This window comes from Brachionichthys hirsutus, chromosome 4, assembly GCF_040956055.1.
Source record: "Brachionichthys hirsutus isolate HB-005 chromosome 4, CSIRO-AGI_Bhir_v1, whole genome shotgun sequence".
Classification (NCBI taxonomy): Eukaryota; Metazoa; Chordata; class Actinopteri; order Lophiiformes; family Brachionichthyidae; genus Brachionichthys; species Brachionichthys hirsutus.
The window spans coordinates 9,131,837-9,153,626 of record NC_090900.1 but is presented as its reverse complement, the minus strand read 5'-3'; the positions used below and the strand labels follow the sequence as shown (position 1 = coordinate 9,153,626).

Sequence of the window (21,790 nt, the reverse complement as noted above, 5' to 3'; positions counted from 1 at the left end):
GTTCTGAACAGATCAGACTGCCAGGAGAAACTGGACACTGACTGTTTATGATGTATTTAGCTCTACTATTGTGCACAGCCACGCAGAGTGGTTTGATTCACTACATAGTATTTTTTACTTTTATTTTTATGTCTTGAATACATCACAAGTTAACAAACGTCATGTCTCCAAACGCAAGTTTTCATTATAACTCCCTGTATGACTGCCTTCCAAACTCCATGTTGGAGTCGGAGCACTTTATTTGCAAAATCGTTAAATATTTCACTTGACAGTGGTTGGAGATCTTATTACTTTCAGGATGAGAGAAATATTGACACAACTGCCTCCACGTGCTTGTCCTCAGCTTGCAGAAGTAGCTGAACATACCAACACATGTTTTCTCACTTTTCATGCATGACCTGTCACAGTAAAGTCCCTGGTAATGTGAAATGCATGTCACTGCTGCAGCACATTCCAGGAAAAGCTGTGTTAACTGAACATGGATTCAGCTGAAATGGATTTCTACGCCTGCTACATTTAAATGGACTTAAATGAGAGAAACCTGTGCATGGTTGTGGAAGTTGCCCACTGTTAGCGAAGAGTCATTTTCTCAGTTTATTGACTTGGTATTGAGGGTTTCTTGCAGAATTGTTGACAAAGCTGCAACTGCACAGGATAGTGCAAAGTGTGGTCACAAAGTTAGGGTTGTGAGTGTGGGAAGGGGCTTCAATGACATGTTGTCTGCCAGTCTAAACACCACTTAGCGCTGGGGCGTTCTCATTGTGCCAAGTCTATAGAAACAGCGAGGCTTCAGAACTCAGACTCTGTGAGTCAGCCAAAAGCCCTGGACTCAGAAAACCTATTCCAGTCCCTGTGTTTCCACGGCAACAGGAACAGATTGGAACCACATCTGGTAGCCATTTCAGTCCCTGCAATGAGAGGAAGAGAGAAATTTATGAGTGAGGGGGGGGAGACAAATATTTTCTGCAATGCAAAGCAGAAAGAAAGTGGAGTTGCATTACACTTGAAAGGGGTTGAAAATATGAATTCGTCCATGGAGTCGGTGAAGTTTCTCTGTGCCTGTTTAAACTGATGACAGGGAATACGCTTCACTCTTTGTGATTGTAAATCTTGTGAGAGTCCTCCAGTGGAACGCAACTTTTATGAGTCTTTATGAGTCTATATGCGTCGGCGAGGCAAAGAAACAAAGCTGTTTTAAGTGCAGATCCCTGTACTTGTTTTGAAAACTTAGAGCTCAAGATACCTCTTGATGAACCTCAATGTAACAGAGAGTTTGACGTTTCTGACCTCCAGTTTTAGTGCTGTTTCATAGTCTGTGCTCGTTTACCCGACTGATTCATTGCATCAGAGGCAGGCAGAGGAGAAAATGCTGTTTTTGCCAGTTATCACATCTCAGCGTCTGCATGAAACGCTGTTTAATTGCAGTCCTCCGTATGCATTAAATGCTGTCTCGGCCCTGTGGACATGCAGTAACTATGAAATGACATTTACTGGAAATGGAACCGGTACTTTCTCTTGAGCCAAAACCGCTGAGATCTGAGGTCAGCTTGAAACCAGAATGGGGACGTCCCGAATGTGTGTTTATAGATTTCCAGCAATATCTTCTCACTCTGCGATGAAAGGCCATCGTTATATCAGACCTGGAACGCCCTTGCAGTGTCACTGAAGGAGAAAGGGCCGGTCGATGCGTGAATAAAGAGGACTTCCCAAATGGATGCTCAGACATGGTGACAATGTGCTGAGCATCCACATGAGCAGTGGGCTTGAAGTCAATGAATGAGATTGGAAACTTCTGCTAGTACTTAGTTTGAAAACTTCTACATTCTACTTACTACTTCAAGTCAAGCAATTGGTAGAAAATTGTAGCAGTACAAGCTACTTTGAGGCAGACTAATGTGTCATTTATCTCACAGCGTTAGAATACAGAGACTATGAATGCAAAGAAATACCGTTTTCATTATTTAGATGCGGAGGCAACAAAACGTTTATATTTATAAAAAATAATTAAGCCACATTTGTTCCCTCCATCCAGATGGGGAAGTTTTTCCCCTCTCCCTTTTTTTTTTGTTCACAGAGGAGTGTGCAACTAGTTGTCTGGTAGTTGTCTGGTAGTTGCCCCCCCATTGTCAGCATAATTCTAAGACGTATCAGGGGAGACAATTTGGATGGCTAATAGAAAGCAGATCAGTCAGATGCTCTTTCTATTCCTTCCTGTGTCTCGTCATCCTTCTCTCATGCTTCTCTCTTTAGCCTCTTTCCCTTCTCCTCATTTACTCCTCCCATCTCTTATTCCGTCACACACTCATCCATCTGAGATCTGCGCAGTAAAGCGGGACTTCAGACTTCATAATGTGGCTGAAAGGTTTCAGCTTTCACATAATTCCACAGGCTGACCCAGAGAGAGACAGAAAGTGAGAGAGAGAGAGAGACAGAGACACAGCGATAGAGAGAGAGAGAGAGAGAGGGGGGGGGAGGGGTTACTGCCTTATTCCAAATACCAGCAAATACCAGGATGGAAATTAATCACAAGACAGAGTGTGTCTGTCCAAAACCAAAACTCGGGGAAAATGTGCAGACGGTTTATGTTTTTATGAACTGATCCCCAACTGTCCCGACAGTCCTGCTTGCAACCAATCAACTGGAGCTTGCAGCAGCTTCGTTGTTGGAGGATTTCACTTCAGGCTTTTTTTTTCTTATTTTTTGGCCAATACCAGTCACAGAAACACATGTCCACACAGCAACGCACATTTAGCCTACAGGAACATTTTTTTCTCTCCCTTTTTCAAATATCTGCATCAGATTTGTTTCTTAATTTAGAAGCCGGGTCAGGATTATTCACACTCCTCTTGGATTGACACACTTTGATAACAGCATAAAAGGTAGAGATGTTGCCTTTTAAAACTTGTGTACGGATGACGGGATCTATTTTACTGTATGTGGCTGCAGTGCGCCGGCATGTATTTGTCAAGGCCGCGGCTGTGTGCTGGTGTGTATGCGACCCTTGCAGCCCTGTTCTACTTCACAGAACTACACTAGAGCCATTATAGGGAGCCATGTGTTTCTGATTACCCAGGCTCAGATTAGAGGGAGGGGAGCAGCAGTTGCTGTCTTCTTGCCCTCCTGGCTCTTCTGATGTGGCCGGAATCAGGACATCCATCAATGCAAATCCCGTTGCCTTCCTCGCCCTCTTCCCAGCTCTATGGCAGACATGAACCAGGCTAATCTATTTCCTTGTTAGACTGTGAAAATGATGGACTATCGCCGGAAGTAAAACTGATAACACAATGTGAAAAGCTGCATTCTGAATTTCACTTCCAAAAAGACGTATTATCTATTTATATATATATATATATATGCAGTATATATACATATATACTTAATGTACAATGATTATAAAGTGGTGTAAAATTCAGATATTCAACCACAGGCATCTACAAATAGCCCCTCAGTAGATGTCAGATTCTTAATCACACAACAACATATCTGTCTTCTGTGGCCTCCCTCTCCCTGTGTGGGTGTAATAGATGTCGCTTATTTTAGATCATAGTTTCAAGCTAACCTCAAGGCTCAATCAAACTCTGTGATCGTCACGTTTACTCCGTTAGCAGTTAACTAAAATCACTGTTTTAGCTGCAGGTCTCACTTTGCAGGGCAGCAAACAAGACTCAGAGCCAATTAAGAGACGAGCAAATGGTGCAAGGGTTTCATGAAAGAACAATACAATGAAACACTGACGTTTGTGTGTCCTACAGGACAAAATATTGTTACAAGTAGAGAATATGACGTTATGTGCCATGTACCAGAAACCCCAGAAGGTTATGTCCACTTACAGCACAGTGTACAATGGGGCGCTCTCATTAGCTTGTATTCTCTTTGAATGAAGCCCTCCACATGGCCTTCTCCTCTTTCAACACTGCCTCTTTTCTTTATGCAAAGACCAGGGGGAAGTAGGCAGACAGGGGGCAGCCGTCCCCGCCCCCAGATGCCCCAAAGCTCCAGAGAGATAAACACACATGCACACGCACAAACATTGCCACCCAGACTCACTTTATTTAAAACTGTATTTGTCTTTCTTAAACATGCATATAAAAGTCTACGCTAATGTACACAGAGATACTGATTCCCACAAATGCTTGTGCACATCACAAGAGAGCAGGCATAGCAACTAATGTCCCGCTGGCACGTCAGCAGCATCCGGTGCTTTGCAGAAACAGGAAGTGTGTGTGTCTTTATAACGAGCTCTCCGAGGGGGGCAGGGTTATAGCGAGGTGTTGCAGCTTTTGATCTTCCACCAGCTGCAAGTGGTGCAGTTTGTAAAGCCCATACTGCGGGAAAATCACAGTTGCAGTTTCTATAGTCTCTCATCTGCTTATGTATGACTGTGTTTCCCCCTTTGTCAGCAGGTTAATCGTAACAATTTCCCCTTTTTGACACAATGCACCAGACATATTCAGCCACGTTGAGCTCAGTCTTGCTATTCATCTTCCTCACTCTTTCGCCTTGTTTTTCTACATCAGCTCTTTAAGTTCTTTCAAGATGAAAAGATCCATCAAGAGAAGAGTGCAGACCCGTGGATTTGCAATGGCTGGCTGGGAGGGGGGTTGTTTCACTGACGTTTATCAAACAATGCATGCCGAATACAAACCACCGAGAAGCAGAGCTCTGCATCTGGAAAAGATGGGGGGAGAGAGAGAGAGAGAGAGAGGTTTAGCTTCAGCATTCCAGGCAGAATCAGTTTATTTTTTGTTTGAATCGTAATTGTCTGTGGTTACAAATTTTGGAAATACATTTTTCCGCCTGCTGCACAGTGTACATGCAGGTTGGACCGCCATCTTGTGGTGACCTTCCAAACCTACTTTTTCATGACAGAGAAACAAACGTAAAAAAATAAAATAATAAAATACACCACCAAAAATTAATCTGGCCCTAATCACCACCTTCCCATTAACATAGGATCATGCGCCTACTGTACTCCTAAAAGTCACTGTTCAGGGCAAACAAAGACAATTATCACACACGTGCAGTGGAACACCCTCCTCTTAAATAGGTTTATAATAATAATATGTGTTTCTTTTTACTGCCTTCAACTTTTGACCTTTCTACGCTCAATGAGGTAGAACGTTTCTCTTCGATGTGTTGATACAATCCGAGTGTTTTTTTCGTCTTCTATATAGAACACCTGTTCAGATTCAGTTTCGCAACCATTAGTGTCGGGCCTCAGTAGCCGTCAACCACCTGCATGGTAACTGAATGGGAAAAAGTGATAAGAGCACAGATGGCTTCTGAGTTGGAAGAAACTATGGAAGTATCATACCAGGGGCCTTTGAAAACATTTGAGGAGTGAAATAACTAAAACTACAGCAGAGGAAGAAAATGTATGTTAATGATTTGCTTATGGGGGCTCCGATTTCTTTTTGATAATAAAGAATTCTAAACAAAAACACTACACAGAAATGTAAGACGAATCTAATTAGGGAGGTCTCTGCCCCCCTTTGGAAATGTGACTTGGTCCTGTCCTCCCTGAGAAGTTCTCCAAATGGATTTGTCGGTTTCAACAATTTGGTAATAACTCAACAGAAGCATCCAAGATCCCAGTTCCTTAAAAAAAATGTGGGCCTTCCTTGCGCTCACTCTTGCCCTCACTGTTGGGGCATCAGTCACTAGCAGTGACACAGCTGTCGAAGAAGAGCGTGTTATAGCCAGAGGTAAACTGCTGGTGAGTAGAGATAGAAGTATGTGTACAACATCGATCATCATAAATCTGGATATCCTGTCATGGGCGTAAAACGCAGAGTCTTAAATGAAATAACGTCGTACTTGAAAACAGGACATGGGACAAAGCGACAGGGAAGCAAAAATGAAAACGAGTACAAGGCGAGACAAGCCGAGTGCTGTCACGTCAGTACGTCGTCACACTCTGCTGAGACGCAGAACCTATTCCTGGCACCTTTCATCACATAAAAAACATTTTGATGTGTGCAATGTTTTTCGTCGTGCTGTTTTAACAACTGTCATCCCCGCGGGCGCCAAGTGTGGTCGGATGAGGAATAAAGAAAATGCCCGAGCTCCAACATTTTCTCTTGGAGCGTTGGGCTTTATAGTATCCTTCTGCTTTTGTGTTCCTATTTTTTTTTTAGATGTCTTGACTTTTTGGAAAAAACTAACAAACAAAACTCACCAGATTTTCTCATGACCTCTTTTGTAAACAATCCAATGTTCTCAGCGAGTTACCAAGTCCAGTGCCAACTCGGCGTGCTTTCCAAAACGCTTGCTCGTCCAAGCTGAAATCATGTTGAGTCTAAAAATAGCAAAACAGATGGACGAGCTTTATTCTGCACTGCCTACCTGTTGTTTCCCTTGATCCATTGTTTCCTGCACAGTCACAATCTGGAGTACGATTCATCGGAGGAGGAGAATCCACGTCTGATATTTTATAACGAAAATGACGAGGTTGTAAAGGTGAGACGTAGTTCAGAGATCTTTCACTATTCAGCCTTATGATGGAGCTGATCCTGGGAATGTTGGAATCTCAGGACGGATTCGCATAGCGAAGTATAAAGACTACTGCATCTGCCTTTAAAAGTGCGAGACAAAAAAAAAAAAAACATATGGTAGGACAAGTGAATGAGAAGTATACGAATCAGGGTTTGTGGCAGTTCTTGGTATGAATGTTGATGATTTTAAAACATTTGCATGGCCTAAAATTGAAACTTCCCCACAAGCTTTTATTTTTGCCAGGGTGGAAAAGCCCCTAAACTTGCATTTAGACTAGCATGTGGCAATAAATCCCTCTGCTGAAACCAGTGGCTGGCTATGACTGCTGCATATCCAAAGAGTGACCGATTTGAAAGGGAACTATTCACATGTTTTACTGCTATTTGATGTTTCCAGTTTCCCCTTTAAAATATATGTTTGCTTTTGTCACATTCAAGGTCTAAAGGGAGTATTGCTATATTTATATTTCAAAATTCGGACTCATTCTGAGACGGTAATTTATTTAGATAGAGATTCATATCAGACACTGAATAACAGAACATACAAAAACAACAACCAAGGAGCAACCTCTCTACGACTGCAAAAAACAAACTTCTGTGAAGTTAAATTGCGTCTTGCGTTCAAGCTTTAAAGGGTTAAAGCATGTGTCCGAATGATTGTGCGTGTGTGTGTGTGTGTGTGTGTGCGTGTGTGTGTGTGCGTGTGCGCGCGCCTTCCTGACACGTCAGACTGTTCCTGTGAAGAAAATGAAAGCAGACGAGATCAGCAGCCTGTTACACTCACTCGGATTCTACAAGAGGTCCCAGAAAGGGGAAGAGGTGCCAGAGGAGTTCCAGCATTTCCCCTTGCGCGCCCCCAGGGATGAGCTGTGATGCCACCCTGTGGCCAAAGTCTGCTGCTGCACCCTGGCCGCATAAATGAAGAATGGGGCCTCAAGGCCAAAACGATAAGCCAGGCACCATTCGGAGGGCTCGCTGGCCAGGCGCGGCGTGCCGATTGTGATACAGAAATGTACACACTGTAAAGCAGCACAATAAATGATCGAGTAGATCAATGTGTTTAACGTGTCTGATATTTACATTTAATATTAATACGAGGATGGCGTGTCGCGTTTCAACTACCGGAAACTACCGGTAAATGTTTTCATCTTATTCTAAGTGTTTTATATTTTATTTTTTATTTTTTTTATATATTGTAAACACATTTTCTTTGGCGAGAAAAATTATATATTTGTGTAAAAACGTTTTAAATAAACACAGCATAAAAGCACTAACTCACTAACAAACCGCCACTCTGCTATCTCAGGCTAATCCCCAGCCCTCCCCCTTCAGCATAATCTCATTAGCAGTGGTGTCTGCCAGAACCAGTCGGCATATTCCCATTTGTGTCTGAGCTTTTATGCATTTGTGTACTTGTGCAATTGAGCCAAAACAAGGATTAAGCAGACCCGAGGGACAGAAGCACAGTTTTGGAAAAGTCACTCTGCCTGACTCCTCGGCTTGGTCATGGTCACCAGCTCTACCCACAATGCCTGCGTATTACTCATCTGTTCCAGAGAACCTGCAGACGGGCCTGGCCTATTTGGGAGGCTCCGTGTTCACCAACAACAGGACAGCAGATAGCGACTTCACCAGAGAGCAGGAGGAGACTGGTTTGTTGCTGCCGTCACACGACACTGCATCATGTGGTCAAATAAAATACATTACAATATATTCCTAAATCATATGAGCATAATGATGGTGTAATATTGTGATGTATTTGAATATAATTTATTATATAACTAGAAGCTCTGATATCACGGGAATGACTCTGAAGGCTGGTCAAAATAATAGTAAAAAACCAAAAGAATCTCCTTCAAAGAATAGCTCACTATTATAACAAAATATTTGTATCAATTATTCTCAGTGTATTAATTATATTGCAGTTGAATGATACCCGGCTAGATAATTAATGCATATTTTTGCCTTTGTGGAGATTTGGTAATTAGCTTAGGTTGCTTTAAGAGGTCATTTTGTGATATAGTTTTTTTTTTGTTTGTCAAAAAAGTGATTTCCTGACACCATCGATTGCTTATATTGGCCTTGAGGAAGGACCACGATCGATGTTTGCAGTGCTGATAGTTGTGTAAATAACTCTTCATGAAGACTTATTTACAGGATTTTCTTATAATTGCTGTAAATCATTTTGTGTACTTTTATGCTTCCTGCACAGACCAACCATCTGAAATTGAAATTGTTAAAATGAATTGGGGTTTTGGATATGATAAATATGATGAATACATTTTATTTGTCTTGCAGTGGCCAATGAGCCGGTGTCTCACCTTCCCCTGCAGATGCTGTTGTATTTCAACACGTATTATTTTCCATGCTGGTGGTTTTCTGCTGTTTTCATGCTGGAAGTGAAGGTGAGTCGGTGATCTATTTTACCTCAGATGTTTCATGCTTTTAGTTTGAACTGCATTTTGTTCCTAGTTTGTTAATGGCTTTGCACATTCACAAAAGTTCTGTTAAATTAAATCTACTGAAATGCACTACAAGTCAAAAATATATATATATAACATTGGCACCATCTAGTGGCAAAAACAAGAAAGATACGTTGATACGCTCAACTGCAGCAAAGTACAGTCTATCAGCAGACTGCAACACTGTACACCAAGGTTTTCTCTTTTTTTGGAAAAGCCAAACTAATGCGGATACGTTTGTCTATACGTTTGTGTACTGCACACATTTTGAAGTCCTGCGACCTGCAAATAAAAATATGCTTTATGCCTTCCTGACACACTGACATTCCAATTCTGCTACATGTCTAGTTCCATTATCTTCCTGCACACTACCAGGCTCTGCTTATAATCGGCGTGATCCTCCTCACAGTCGTTGAAGTGGCCCGACTTTATCTGGGTTACATTGGCAACCTTAAAGAAAAGGTAATTCAAACCAACATCCTCTCCAACATCACAAAGCTCCTTTATGGATCTGTCTCCTCACAGCAGGGGAAGTGCTCAAGAATTCTGCCTGACTCTGCAAACAATCAGCCATTGGCTACAACTGTCAATGCAGTGTGTGTGTGTGTGTGTGGTTTCATGTGGATACATATGCTAGATCACTCTCTGCTCTATCTTCCATCGAGCCCATCCAGCAACACAAATCTGCACTCCCCTTCCCGCCCTGTCATCAGGTGCCAGAGCTGGCAGCCTTCTGGCTCCTGTCTTTCATGTTCCAGCTGCCCGTGCTGCTGTTCTTCCTGACCGATGAAGAAATTATCATTCTCCCGCTAGAGAGAGCTGTCCACTCCCTCTACCTTCTCTTCCTGCTCGCCCAGATCCTGGCTTCCTTCCAGGCGCTCAGGGCAATGACCCGAAAGCTCACCCTGCTCTTCCATCTGCGCCAGTTTGGCAAAGTGGCGAGCATCCGCCACGCAGGGATGAGTCCTGTGCATGGGCTATCCTACCGCCGCAGCGTGTTGCCCATGTCACTCACCTGAGATATGTAACCTTCTATTAAAAATACATTTTTACATTGCAATATGTTTCCATCGATATGTTTCCATCTTATCATTTTATATTCAGAACACTTCATTTAAAATAAAATAAAATGTTGTCACATTTTGTGTTGCAGTTTCTGTTTAAAAAGTTGCAAGACAAGCCTTTATTCACGCTCCAATGTCAGATCCCGATGCCAGACACTCCAGATTCAAATAGATTGATGTCTCTTTGCATGATCAAATAAGTCAAATACACCATCAAACCATGAAATGGATTCTAAAACACAGCACAGCCAGAACCCTGAACATTGTGTTAAAGGGATTTGATTCATTCCTGTTTTTAATGATGATGGATGATGTAGGTAGGAATGTAGGTAGAATCATATTATTTTAGCACAGGTAGATTAAATTTCTACCAAGGAGAAATGACCGGGGGGGGGGGGACCAGGCTGCCAATTTTCTGGAAAGAACAATGTGAGAGTTAATATTGGATATTTCCAAAGTTTGTGAAGTGAAAGAGGCAAAGCCTAACTTCTGCAGAAATGTGTTAAAGAATCATGACCACACAGTGGCAGTCAGCAACCAAAAGAGGGATGGGGAGCAACTGACAGTGCTGCAAATGAGAACAGATGATTATGCAGCACAATCCCTGATCTGGAAACCCTATGGCAGCAGGATAAAGGTTAGGCATGTCCACCTGGATATGGTGTATTATTTTATCATCTATGTCGCTCACCATGTCTACCTGGAAACATTGATTTCATATTTTGTTGCCTAAACATCCATTGATTGTGTTTGATTGTAAAATGCTGTCATTGTAGGTGGAAGAAGACACAAACTGTGTTTGTGGCTGTTGTTTCTTTTTCTGTTGAGAAATAATATAGCGGATGCTGCACTTTTTGTACGTTTTTATTCATCAACGTGCTTCTTCTGCTCTACTTTATATCGAGCAAACAGCAGAATGCAATGGCTGCTGCAACATTGATGTAGAGTAGACAATAAAAAAGAGGACGTGCTAAACATCACCATGATGCCTTTAACCTTAAGCAAAAAGATGACCGGTACATTGTTTTTCTTGTTTGTTTGGTTTTTCTTTTGTGTGTGTGTGTGTGTGTGTTGTGTGTTTTATTAAAACTACGATCGCTGCTAATGCAGCTTGGTTTGTTTCTCCTATCACAGAGATATTATAATGAAAATGCGTACAGCAGTTAGGCTCTGTATTTGATGTACGTAGTAGTATTAGTACACATTGGAGTAGGGCACATGTGTCCAATTCCTGACAATCCCATTCAGTTCAGTCAAACCTGATCAAGAACCCAAATTATAACCACATAACCTTAATGGTTTTTTTTTTACCATCAGTATGTATCAATCCCAAACCTAACCCTAACATCAAAGTCTAGTTAGCCTGTCTGTTTTCTAGTTTAAAGTGTATTTCACCAGCCAGCACATACTTGAGTAATTTCTAAAAAGCATGCAGATGTACGCCATATACTTTCAATACTCGGAACAGAGGGTTTCCTTCCATTGTTTATCATAAGTCTATTGATTTGTCTTCCCCCTTGCTGCGCCTCATCACTAACTATCTCTTCCCATTCCACATGTAGAGTGTCGTTTTCAGTGTTGCCGTCATCATTCTTATTCTGTCTTGTGTTGACTCACCGAACCTAAAACTGCTATGTTAGCCTTTCAGGGTATGACTGGACAATCTCAGTGCAAGTCTAGTTTAAATTTAGATTCAACATCAAGAAAGCTTTTTGAAGAATTCCTTGAATTATGACTTTAACTAAAACACTGCAGAACAGGAGGCAATGTTGGTGTCAGAGCTGCTTTTTTTTTGACTCGGGAGGGATTTTAAAAGAAAAGCCATCCTCTCATTTTACACCTCATGACACTTGATTTACAGCATATAACACAGGGAGGTAATTGAGTCTGGATGGTCCTTTAGTGCAAACAGAGCTAAATCCGTTCCATAATGGAAGATGCTCAGACAAGGGAAGACACAGCTAGAGGAGTCATTTTCAACATGTTTATCCTGTTCAGTAATGCGAAAGAGAAAACAACCACCTGCAGGCAGCCACCGACGCAAGGAGGGAGCCCAGAGAAGCATTAGCGCTGCAGGCTGGCACCGGATCAACCGTGTTCTCATTCGGCGACAGTAAATATACCAAGGGTCTAAATTTAATCTTATTGGCACAACTAATCTATGTTGTACCTTTTCCGGTCAACGGAACTCTAATGATCATGTATCGAAATAGAAATAAGGGCTGTAGTCTCAACGTTTGTGAGTGACAGCCGACATAAGCTCTGCGCATTCACCAGAAAGTTGGGATCCATTTCAGCTTGTCACGTACGCAGTTTTAGTGAAGAATGAATTCTAATCGGAGCTGGAAAGGAAAAAGATTAACCAGTCAGTGATGAAGAAAAGAATAGAACCTCCCCTCTGAGACACACATCTGAAGCAGCAGTCACACGTTTCCTTTTGTGGAGTGCTGTGAGTCATAGCTCCTAGACACCTGAGTTAATGCCTTCTTATGGAGATAATGCATTCATGTTAGCGTTCTTTCTGATGATGGGCTCCCTGCAAATTTTGATCAGATTTTCTTCTTCACTTCTCCTCCGCAATGCAGAAGCATAGCTGGGCTTCAGCGAGTCTTAGTCGTGATTGGGTACAGCTGAGAGGTAATCACTAAATGTGACCAACAAAGCTCTCGGGAAGCAATAAATTGTCCATAGGTGTGTGTGTGAGAATGATTGTCTGTCTGTGTGTGGCCCTGCGATGAACTGGCGGCTTGTCCAGGGTGTACCCTGCCTCTCGCCTGTTGACTGCTGGGATAGGCTCCAGCACCTGGGCATCTGGTAAAGGACAAGAAGATAAATGAATGTAACAGGCTTATTTTCTAATCTGTTACAGTTATCCTGTTTTTGGAGAAATATTTATGGACACAAATAAAATATTTAACAGACAAATCTGCTCCAGAGGCTGACCATAAAGATCCCTTTACCTGCCCTTGTGTGCAGCATTCTACATTTTTTTTTTTTATTGTAGAGGAACATTTCTTGTAATTTGTACTGACCAAGGTTTTAAATGAATCTATTCAGCTAATAGAACTGACCTATCTCTGCAGGACTCTGCCATTACACTGCTACCTGTTGCCATTAGCAACTGAAACAGACCTTTTATGTGCGCATTGTGAGTGTCAGTTGTGCACGTCTACTAGGAGAATAAAGCTGCAAGCCTACTGCTAAATCCTCTGAGGCAGTGGTCGATCTATCTCCCCCAGATATGCTTTGGCATGCCGAGGATAGGACTTGGCAATATGATAGCTGATGGAAAACACATGTATGACTCCGTGATTTGATGCCATTCTTATGACCCAACATGCTCAAATCTCATTCATAAACCACTTAAATTGTCTCCACTTTAACAGCCAGCCGGCTGGCCAGAAAATACGACATCATCCTGGCAGTCAGGGAATATTGAAAAGTCGGCCTGCTATTGGTGGCTGGGCATTTTCAATTTAGGTCTTATTACCTAGGTGAATGGAAATGGCAGGACAATTCACTCCTCCTGGTGGTTTGAACAGTCAATCACTATCCAGTACAAATGAATACTTGAACAGCAGTGATGGTATTATATCTTCAGAGCTTGATGGCACAGGAGAATGTTATGGATTTGGAGCAAACCCCATAAAAACAGTTTTATTCAAGGCATTGGTTTGTAAAAGAAGCTTTGGTGAAATATGTATATTAATTTGCATGCTTTACAAATTTTTATTTGTTTGTTGGCAGTGGCAAAAAAAAGAAAGTAGACTTCAAAAATTGGCTAATGTGTTTTTGTCTGTGCAATTTTCTGTATGCCTCTTTACCAGCTGCCCTTCCTTAGACTTTGTATTAACTTCTCCAGCAGATGGTCTGGTCAAAAACTCTCAGATCCTTAAGCGTCCCCATTTTTCAATCTTCTAACAAAATGTTATCCCTCCGAGGGTGAACTGACCTGTGAACATATATTAAGGTAAACAAAAATAATGACTCTGAGCAGAAGGTTTATGACAACTTACATGCATCAGTGACAATAGCAATTTAATGTATCATCAACAGCAAAGGTCTGAGCCATATAGCATATCACTGAGATCCCTGGAAGATACGAGAACTCTGTCGCAACGCTTCGATTCTCTTCACAGTAGGTCTGCTTTTATATGGTCATCAAAGGCCGGCCTGTGCAGCTCTGTTGACCAGTTAACCATTCTTTTGTACTCTTACACAGTATTGTTAATCCGCAGTAGCTGGGAGACAGGCTGAGGTTGTTGTTGTCTTATAATATGAAAATAATTTTCATATTACAGTACTCTAAAGATTCCATTTCGTATTAAGGCTGAAGTCAAGCTACAAGTATGAGCACAATAAAACGTCAAAGCAAAACAATATGCATTGATATTCACTGGCTATTAACCTCTATATAGCCTTTAGTTAAAGCTTCCCGAACCTTCTCATGCATATCTTAAAGCGCTGCTTCGAATTTCCAACCCACAGATCATTGGTCCACTCCTGGGGAGAGCGCAGCTCCAATTCAATTAAAATTGGGACTTCCGTGTCTTCTGATCCAATGAAGCTCTTGGCCGAGATCCATGACCATGACGTGAATGATAATGCCGCTGAACATAATTGCAGAGATGGGTACAAACATGGCAATCTGGCAGATAGGACCATGATGAAAATTAATAGCACTGAGATGAATAAAATAATAAGAATAAATCTGTTATTGCAGTATTTGCCAGATGTCTCGAGATTCTCCCCAATGAGGTGCCGTTCTGTTAGGCCGCTGGAGAAAAGAAATACAACGTTAGAAGATAGGAAAAAGAAAATGTGCTGTTTTATTAAAAGGAAAGAATTAGGAATAGTTTTAGTCCAAACATTCTTGTTTCTAATTAAAATCTGGCAATTTCAGTTTCTGGTGTGTTATGCCAGAGGTGGTTAAAGTACCTTTACTCGCTTCAAGTTGAAAGAAGGTTTGCAAAGCGCCTTTTTTCCTAATCCACAGTCTTAACTCGCAGTGTTATTTATTCATTTTGATTTGGAGCGGCAAAAGTTTAAAGGCAGGTTTTTCCACAGATGCAATAGAAATACCAAAGATCTATTAGCATATGTTTACTTTCAGCAAACGTGACAAGTGGCTGCTTAATTTACAATCACCACAAAGTGAACACATTATTATTGAATAAACTGAAGCACTTACAATTAGAGAACGCTGGAAGTCATTGGTCCCAGTACAGCATTTTACACCCTGCATTTGGTAAGGTTTAAAAGCTAGACATAAAATTTTAATCAGCGCGCTTCACAAGTGCTTCAGGCAAGCTTTGTTAACTTTGGAGAGGACGCTAGAGTGACCGCGTTTTAATCCTAAGCTACAGTACATATTAATGGGACTGCTTTGTCTTCATGTTTATAGTACAGACACAGTATCAATCTGGACTCTAGTTACCATTGAACTGTCACTGGCACCAAAGGAGGCTGTATTTTCACACCTGCCTGCTGAATTGTTTGTCCGTTGAACGCCGCTGGGACTGTTAAATCTACCTGCTAAAGATGGCGCTTTGTGAGAGGCCTGAAACGAGCATCACTCCCCTCTTACATCCAAGCATTTTACAGGGGCATGGCTCAGAAAGCACTTCCATTTTGCATCACCACCAGGTGCTCCAGCTGGCAAAAGAACATTGCAGATGGTTGTTCGGGAAGCAGAGAGGATTACTGAGGTCTCAATAACCGCTGCTAAGGAGCTCTTCCAGATCCAGTGCCTGCATGGACAAGGTACTCAGCATTGTCAGAGACCGGTCACACTCGCTGCATAATCTCCTTGACCTTCTGCCATCAGGCGAATGATAAGGTCAACATCTAGAACAGTGTTTAATAGCTTTGTCCCATAGGCTACGAGGCTGCAGAAAAGATTATCCACCAGACTCTAGCCTCTTATCAATATACGTGCTGGACACATTTAACCTTGTTTTAAATGCATGTGGGTGCGGACATTTCTGTCTCCTCTATTGTTTTCCTCTACTTTCATTTCTTCATCATAATCCCTTTCGTCTTCTTCTCGTTTGCATGCATAAACATTTCTACAGTACTCGTGCAGAGTTAATATCCTTTTTCTTCTTTTTATTTCTAAATTCCCGGTCTTGACTCATTACTGCACAGCACAGCTTTAGCTTATTTGGGAGTTTTTGCATTTTAGAGATCCCTGAGAAATGCTCTCCCTTTCTGCCCTGCAAAGCTAATGTAGGGTGAAATGACAACAAGGTTGATTTGTAATTTAATTATGCAAGAGCTAACAAGCTAATCGCCATGAAACGTTGATGGTGGGGTCTTGGTCATTAAAATTCTAATGCAGATCTATGTTAGTGGATGAGCCATAACTCTTTAAGAACCTTTCTCATCACTTCCAATTCCAATCCTTAAATTAATTGTGATTATGTTTTAAATAGTATTTATTTATGTTAATTATTAGTGTGTTTATTACAATACATTCAATTTAGATTGTCTTTAAATTGATAAATGAAGACCTTTGAGTATTATATATTTAAAAAAAATAAAAACAGTTGTTGCTTATTGTCCTTTCAGAGTCTTGTATCGTTACTCTTATTTTATTTGGATAGTAATAAATGATAATGTGCTACACATGTTTTTCATTCATAATTCTGCTCTCTTTCTTGTGTACTACTATAACAATACCTATGAAGCAATGAAAAGAGAAACTTGCACCTGCATTTGGCCTGACATCAGCAACGAGAGTCCATCATCCAGCATCCATGAAGTCCAGAACTGATGTCATCACGTAGGTGCATAGAGCTCCTCTAACATTAGCCAACTGGCCCTGACCCAAGGGCTAACTTTAATGGCATCTGTTCCTGACAGGAAATACAACATTGTTTGATTTCTTGGAAGTCTGGTGATTACTCTTCATCTCCTGAGCTGTGGATGTGCTGGATGGGAGACACGGTGGAAGGCGGTGGCAGCCTGACATGCACGGATGTGTCATTTCAGTGATTGATGATATCTTTGATTGATATCTTGTTGGAAAGTGGCTGGAGACGGGACATGCTGAAGAGAGGTGGGATACTGAAACAAGACACAAGTGGACAAGGTCTGAGACCGCTGAATAGATAGAATGTTGAACAGCTCAAGAGAAGCCAAACAAATACGGTGACTGGCAAGCAGCTGGTACCCCAGAGCGCAGCATCAACAGAAGGGGGGACATTTGGAGAAGTGTATTTATTTTCCATTCTAATAGGTTTCATCAGTGATTTAATCATTGTGCACATCCCTTTTTCTATTGCCCTTTACTTTTAACTACAGTGGATGATACCTTATAATGAATTGAAATTAATATTTTAATTTTTTCCTCTTTGAAATTTGAGCACAAAAGAATGCATCATTAATAAGCTGAGAACCCTATTTCCATCTGTGGAGGCTAAACCAGCTTATCAGGAGTGGGTGAAAACAATTCTTCATTGTTTGAGTCAGTCCTTTTAACTCTTTCAATGCCATTTATGTCTATCTAAACCCAAACATTCACTGCCCACCCTGACATTGAAGTCTGCCTCTCTTCGATGGACGATGGCCAAATTAGTGGTGACTGACACCACAGACAGTCCCTTAATGAATTACTTATATCAAATGTGATTAGCTCCTCATTGGGAAATGATAAATATAGCCACATAGATGGTCAGGGGAATGAAAACAATTGATCAAAACAAGACATCTTTTGTGAGTAGACTGTGCATCCTTTGTGAGTAGACTGATCACTGTATTTGCACTTTGAAAATGCAAATGCAACCAATTAGCAAACAATCAAGAAACTAGAAAAGCACTCAGAGAGTGCAGACGTTGAAAATGCAAATGCAACCAATTAGCAAACAATCAAGAAACTAGAAAAGCACTCAGAGAGCACAGACCTCCGCCAAGCATCTCATTCCCCTCCTAATTGGATTTACACTGTCCACATGTTGATCACTATCACAAGGTTCTAAACTGTTTTTGGCATCTTTATACGCCAACCATGAAGAGTAAATGTGAATTGGAGTTGATTTTAGAAGCCATAAATAGGGTTAAAGTTTTCAATATTAAAATTAAATATTTTTTACTGACTCTACTCTGGATCAGATCCAGATGAAATCCGGTGGTAAGAAAGAGGTCCCCGCCCTACATGGCTGTGTCAAATTCCATAAACGTCGGTCAATAATCAACCGAGATATTGAGGAACAAATTTTGAAGCTCCATTGACTGCAATGTTACAGAAAATTCCACAACCTCCGTCTCACCTCGGTGGAGGTAATTATTAAACAGTGTTTTTCCTGCATGAACATTGTTACACCATATGTGAACATGTGCTTGACCAACTAAATATACCTTTCATGAATTTTCGGATTCCTAGAACATACGGGCTAAACTCTGGGGCCTAGTGAAGAAGTAAATATGCTCAATGTCCCTCTTTGTTTGTGCAGCTTGGCCAGGATTAACCAAACTCCCTGTAAGTGTATGCACAGCACTTATGTATAAAGGTGAGTAGTTTTGAAACATGATCTCACGTCCTTTCTCCACTAGTCACTGGGCCTTGTCGTCGCTGTGTTTTAAGTCATATCATGAACAGCATCTGACCCTGGATTTGTTCTCTTACATATATTTTATTTGTAAATGAAAAGTCTTAATGTTTTGCCTATGAGGTATATCATACCTGGGTGCACAAAAGTGCTGGTTAAGGGCAGAATTTCAGAAAAAGCCCTTAAAGGACTGATGCAATATTGCTCTCTCTGAAACCTGTAGTTGAGTAAAAAAGTTACTGAGTTGCTGATCCCACCGAGGGATCTGAGATAAATCTGGATTCTCTCCTGACTAAAACTGACTTTTTGGCGCTGCAGTATCACGTAGAAACTGACAGGTGCTTCTTCATTTATAATTTACTGTATGTGATTGTGCAGAACCAAATTCTCTTATCAAATGTCATCAGGTTAAGGCTTGTAAAGGTTTGTGTGTTCGTGTGTGTTTGTTCCCAACACATTTAACACAGCACACACACAAAACGATGAATGTCATTCAAGGTCCTTCCTTTTGATTACCAGTGTTCACCTTGAGGCATTCAGCTACTGATGAATGTGGAGACAAAAGAAATGACATTCTTTTTTTCTATTTTCTCTCTATCATCTGGGGATAATATAACTGTTTCTCATTCTGGCAAGGGCTTGTGTTGGAACTTTCTAAAACATATCAAACAAAAAAAGTGGTTAGAACACAGAATCATCCTGACAGTTATCGGTTCTCTGATAGCGATACCCTGATGATGGAATGAAACAACAGCTCACTTGAGGCTGCAATACCTCATGCTGTGTCAGTTTTTGTTTTGAGAGCAAATATTTTCTTCTACTTTTGATTTTATTTACTCATAGTTAAATATTTGCACTTGAAAAGCTCCGCGTACATTTATTTCCCGATATCTCTTAGAAGGACGGGGCTAAATGGACTGCACTTATATCGCGCTTTCTGACCTTCACGGTGCCCAAAGCGCTTTACAGAGCCTCGCATTCACCCATTCACAAACGCATTCACACTCCAGTGGGCGACTGCTGCCATTCAAGGTGCTGCCAGGCCCACTGGGGGCAATTTGGGGTTCAGCGTCTTGCCCAAGGAAACCTTGACACGTGGACAGTCCGAGCCAGGCCTATCGGTCACCGGACGACCAGCTCTACCAACTGAGCCACAGCGGCCACCATAATTATTCCTACATCTCATAATTTGCCACGGGTTGCTAGATTTCTTTTTCCTTTTTTTACCTCCTTGAATTTGAGTCATCCTCTTTGTTTCATTCCACAGTTAGTGATTCTCTTAATCAATTATTTTCATTTACTGGGCAGATTTGGCTCTTGCTTCGCAATTATATGTTAATCTCATCACTTTTTGAAGCTTTTGATTTGAAAAATCAGGATGTCAATCAATAGAGACCCTGCATTTCAAATGGTTATTACGAGCTCCTCCCCTGAGAAGTTGACAAATCAAAAGTATGTAGCCAACATGTGACATGATCATCATATGATTTTATTCATGTGAAGTACAGTTCCACAGACATTGAAGAACATCAGGTAAAGTCAATGAACAGATATAACATGATCAATTACATTTTTGTGAGACCTAGAGACAAGTATCAAAGTACAATACAATGAAAATATAACATTGAGTAGACTGTACTGTACATGTTGTTTTTTTATCTGTTCAAAGAAAATAAATATTGATTTGTATATTTTGCTCTGGTGAGAAACTATAAACTTGTATTTTTGGTGTATGCACAATGTAAAACTGTCTCAAAGAATAAGACAAATTATTATTATAACTTTATTCCCTATGAAAGATTTTCCCACAGTGAATATACAATAGAAAACCAATGAAACGGCATAATTTGTCAGACAGTTAACATTCTAGACTGTCACATTCTTATCACAAAAATAGATACATCTATGGTAAAGTAAGTCTCTATGCCAGCAATATATCTGGAAATGGATGAACAATCATGGCGGTGAGTTGTTGCTGTGTGCTGCAGCACATCTTAAAGTGCAAAATTGGAACAAAGGTAAATTGACTTTTTTTTTTAAGACTTTTTCCAATAGAGTTGACAATTTGACAAATTGCTCAACTGATCACCGTTATCCCATCTGGCTCTGCGCTACAGGCTAGTCTGAGGAGCTGCTGGTCACAGCCCTACCAAATTGATTTCCATAGCATAAAACCTTTAGATCTTTATATCTCTTATTTTTGAGGGATTTTTGAAGTTGTTCTTAATTTATTGCGTTTTTAACACATCTAAGGTGTTTGGAAAAAAAATCACATTTGGCTTTAAAAAAAGTTTTTTTTGATATTTAATTTCTGTAATGTCACGACAATAATGCAAATGTTAATTTTACCATTATGTAGCCCAGTTTGGTTGTCACAGATACCTCCAAAGCTTTGGTTGAATTTAGTATATATATGCACAATGCACATCAATATTGACAGAACTTACCCTTATGCATGCACAACGATCTAAGCTACACCCAATCAAATTCACATAGTGCTTCATATATCATTTATTGCAACAGTTTACACCATTTGTCCTGTTTATCCTTGCATCTGACTAAATGTGAGGGCTGAACTGTCTGAACATTACTGTTGTATTGCCACACACACACACACACACACACAAAACATTTAAAAGTGCTCGAGAAACTCTTTTTGAAGATTCATGTGTGTTCACTTCAAACCATTCCAAAAATGCGATTTTAGTCATTTATTGCTCCCTAACAAAGCATCCAATGTGGGGAAAAAACAGATCTAGAAAGAATTTATGGACAGGACAGATGCTTCAACCACTGGAGATAAAAACACAAAAGTGAATGTATGCAAAATCACATGAAAATCAATAAATCAGTTATGACACGCAAACCTTTAGAGCTCCTACAAAGCATGTGTGAGATTTCACTGAATTTCATCTTGCAGTTCACACACATGTGGACACACAGACGTACGTACAGACCGACAAGAGTAACCCTTTAAAAAGGAACAAAACACATCCTTGTTCATTTGTATAAGCGCGACCGACTGGATCAGTTTTGATGCATATTCTATAGTGGCACACATCTTAACGTCGTCAGCTCTTTGGCTGTGGTCAGACATGATCGTACAGCATGCCGGTTGCAGCACGAGGTCCACAGTTGAGCAATCCAATGGGCATTTTCTTTTTAATGAGCATGTTCTGATGCAGCCCTTCTTTTCATGCATTAGTATTCATTAAATTTGT

General features: G+C 40.8%; 2 protein-coding genes across 2 annotated transcripts; both read left to right on the top strand.

Moving 5' to 3' along the window:
* The first annotated feature begins 5,608 nt into the window (after positions 1-5,608).
* Positions 5,609-7,367, top strand: selenoe (selenoprotein e). The gene is made up of 4 exons (XM_068738748.1): positions 5,609-5,715; positions 6,023-6,100; positions 6,381-6,459; positions 7,224-7,367. Exons 1-4 carry the CDS (start codon positions 5,609-5,611, stop codon positions 7,365-7,367), a joined length of 408 nt encoding a protein of 135 aa, XP_068594849.1.
* Positions 7,368-8,022: 655 nt separating this feature from the next.
* zgc:112294 (transmembrane protein 17A) lies at positions 8,023-9,975 on the top strand. The gene is made up of 4 exons (XM_068760863.1): positions 8,023-8,146; positions 8,793-8,899; positions 9,305-9,418; positions 9,670-9,975. Exons 1-4 carry the CDS (start codon positions 8,023-8,025, stop codon positions 9,973-9,975), a joined length of 651 nt encoding a protein of 216 aa, XP_068616964.1.
* The last annotated feature ends 11,815 nt before the right edge of the window (positions 9,976-21,790 follow it).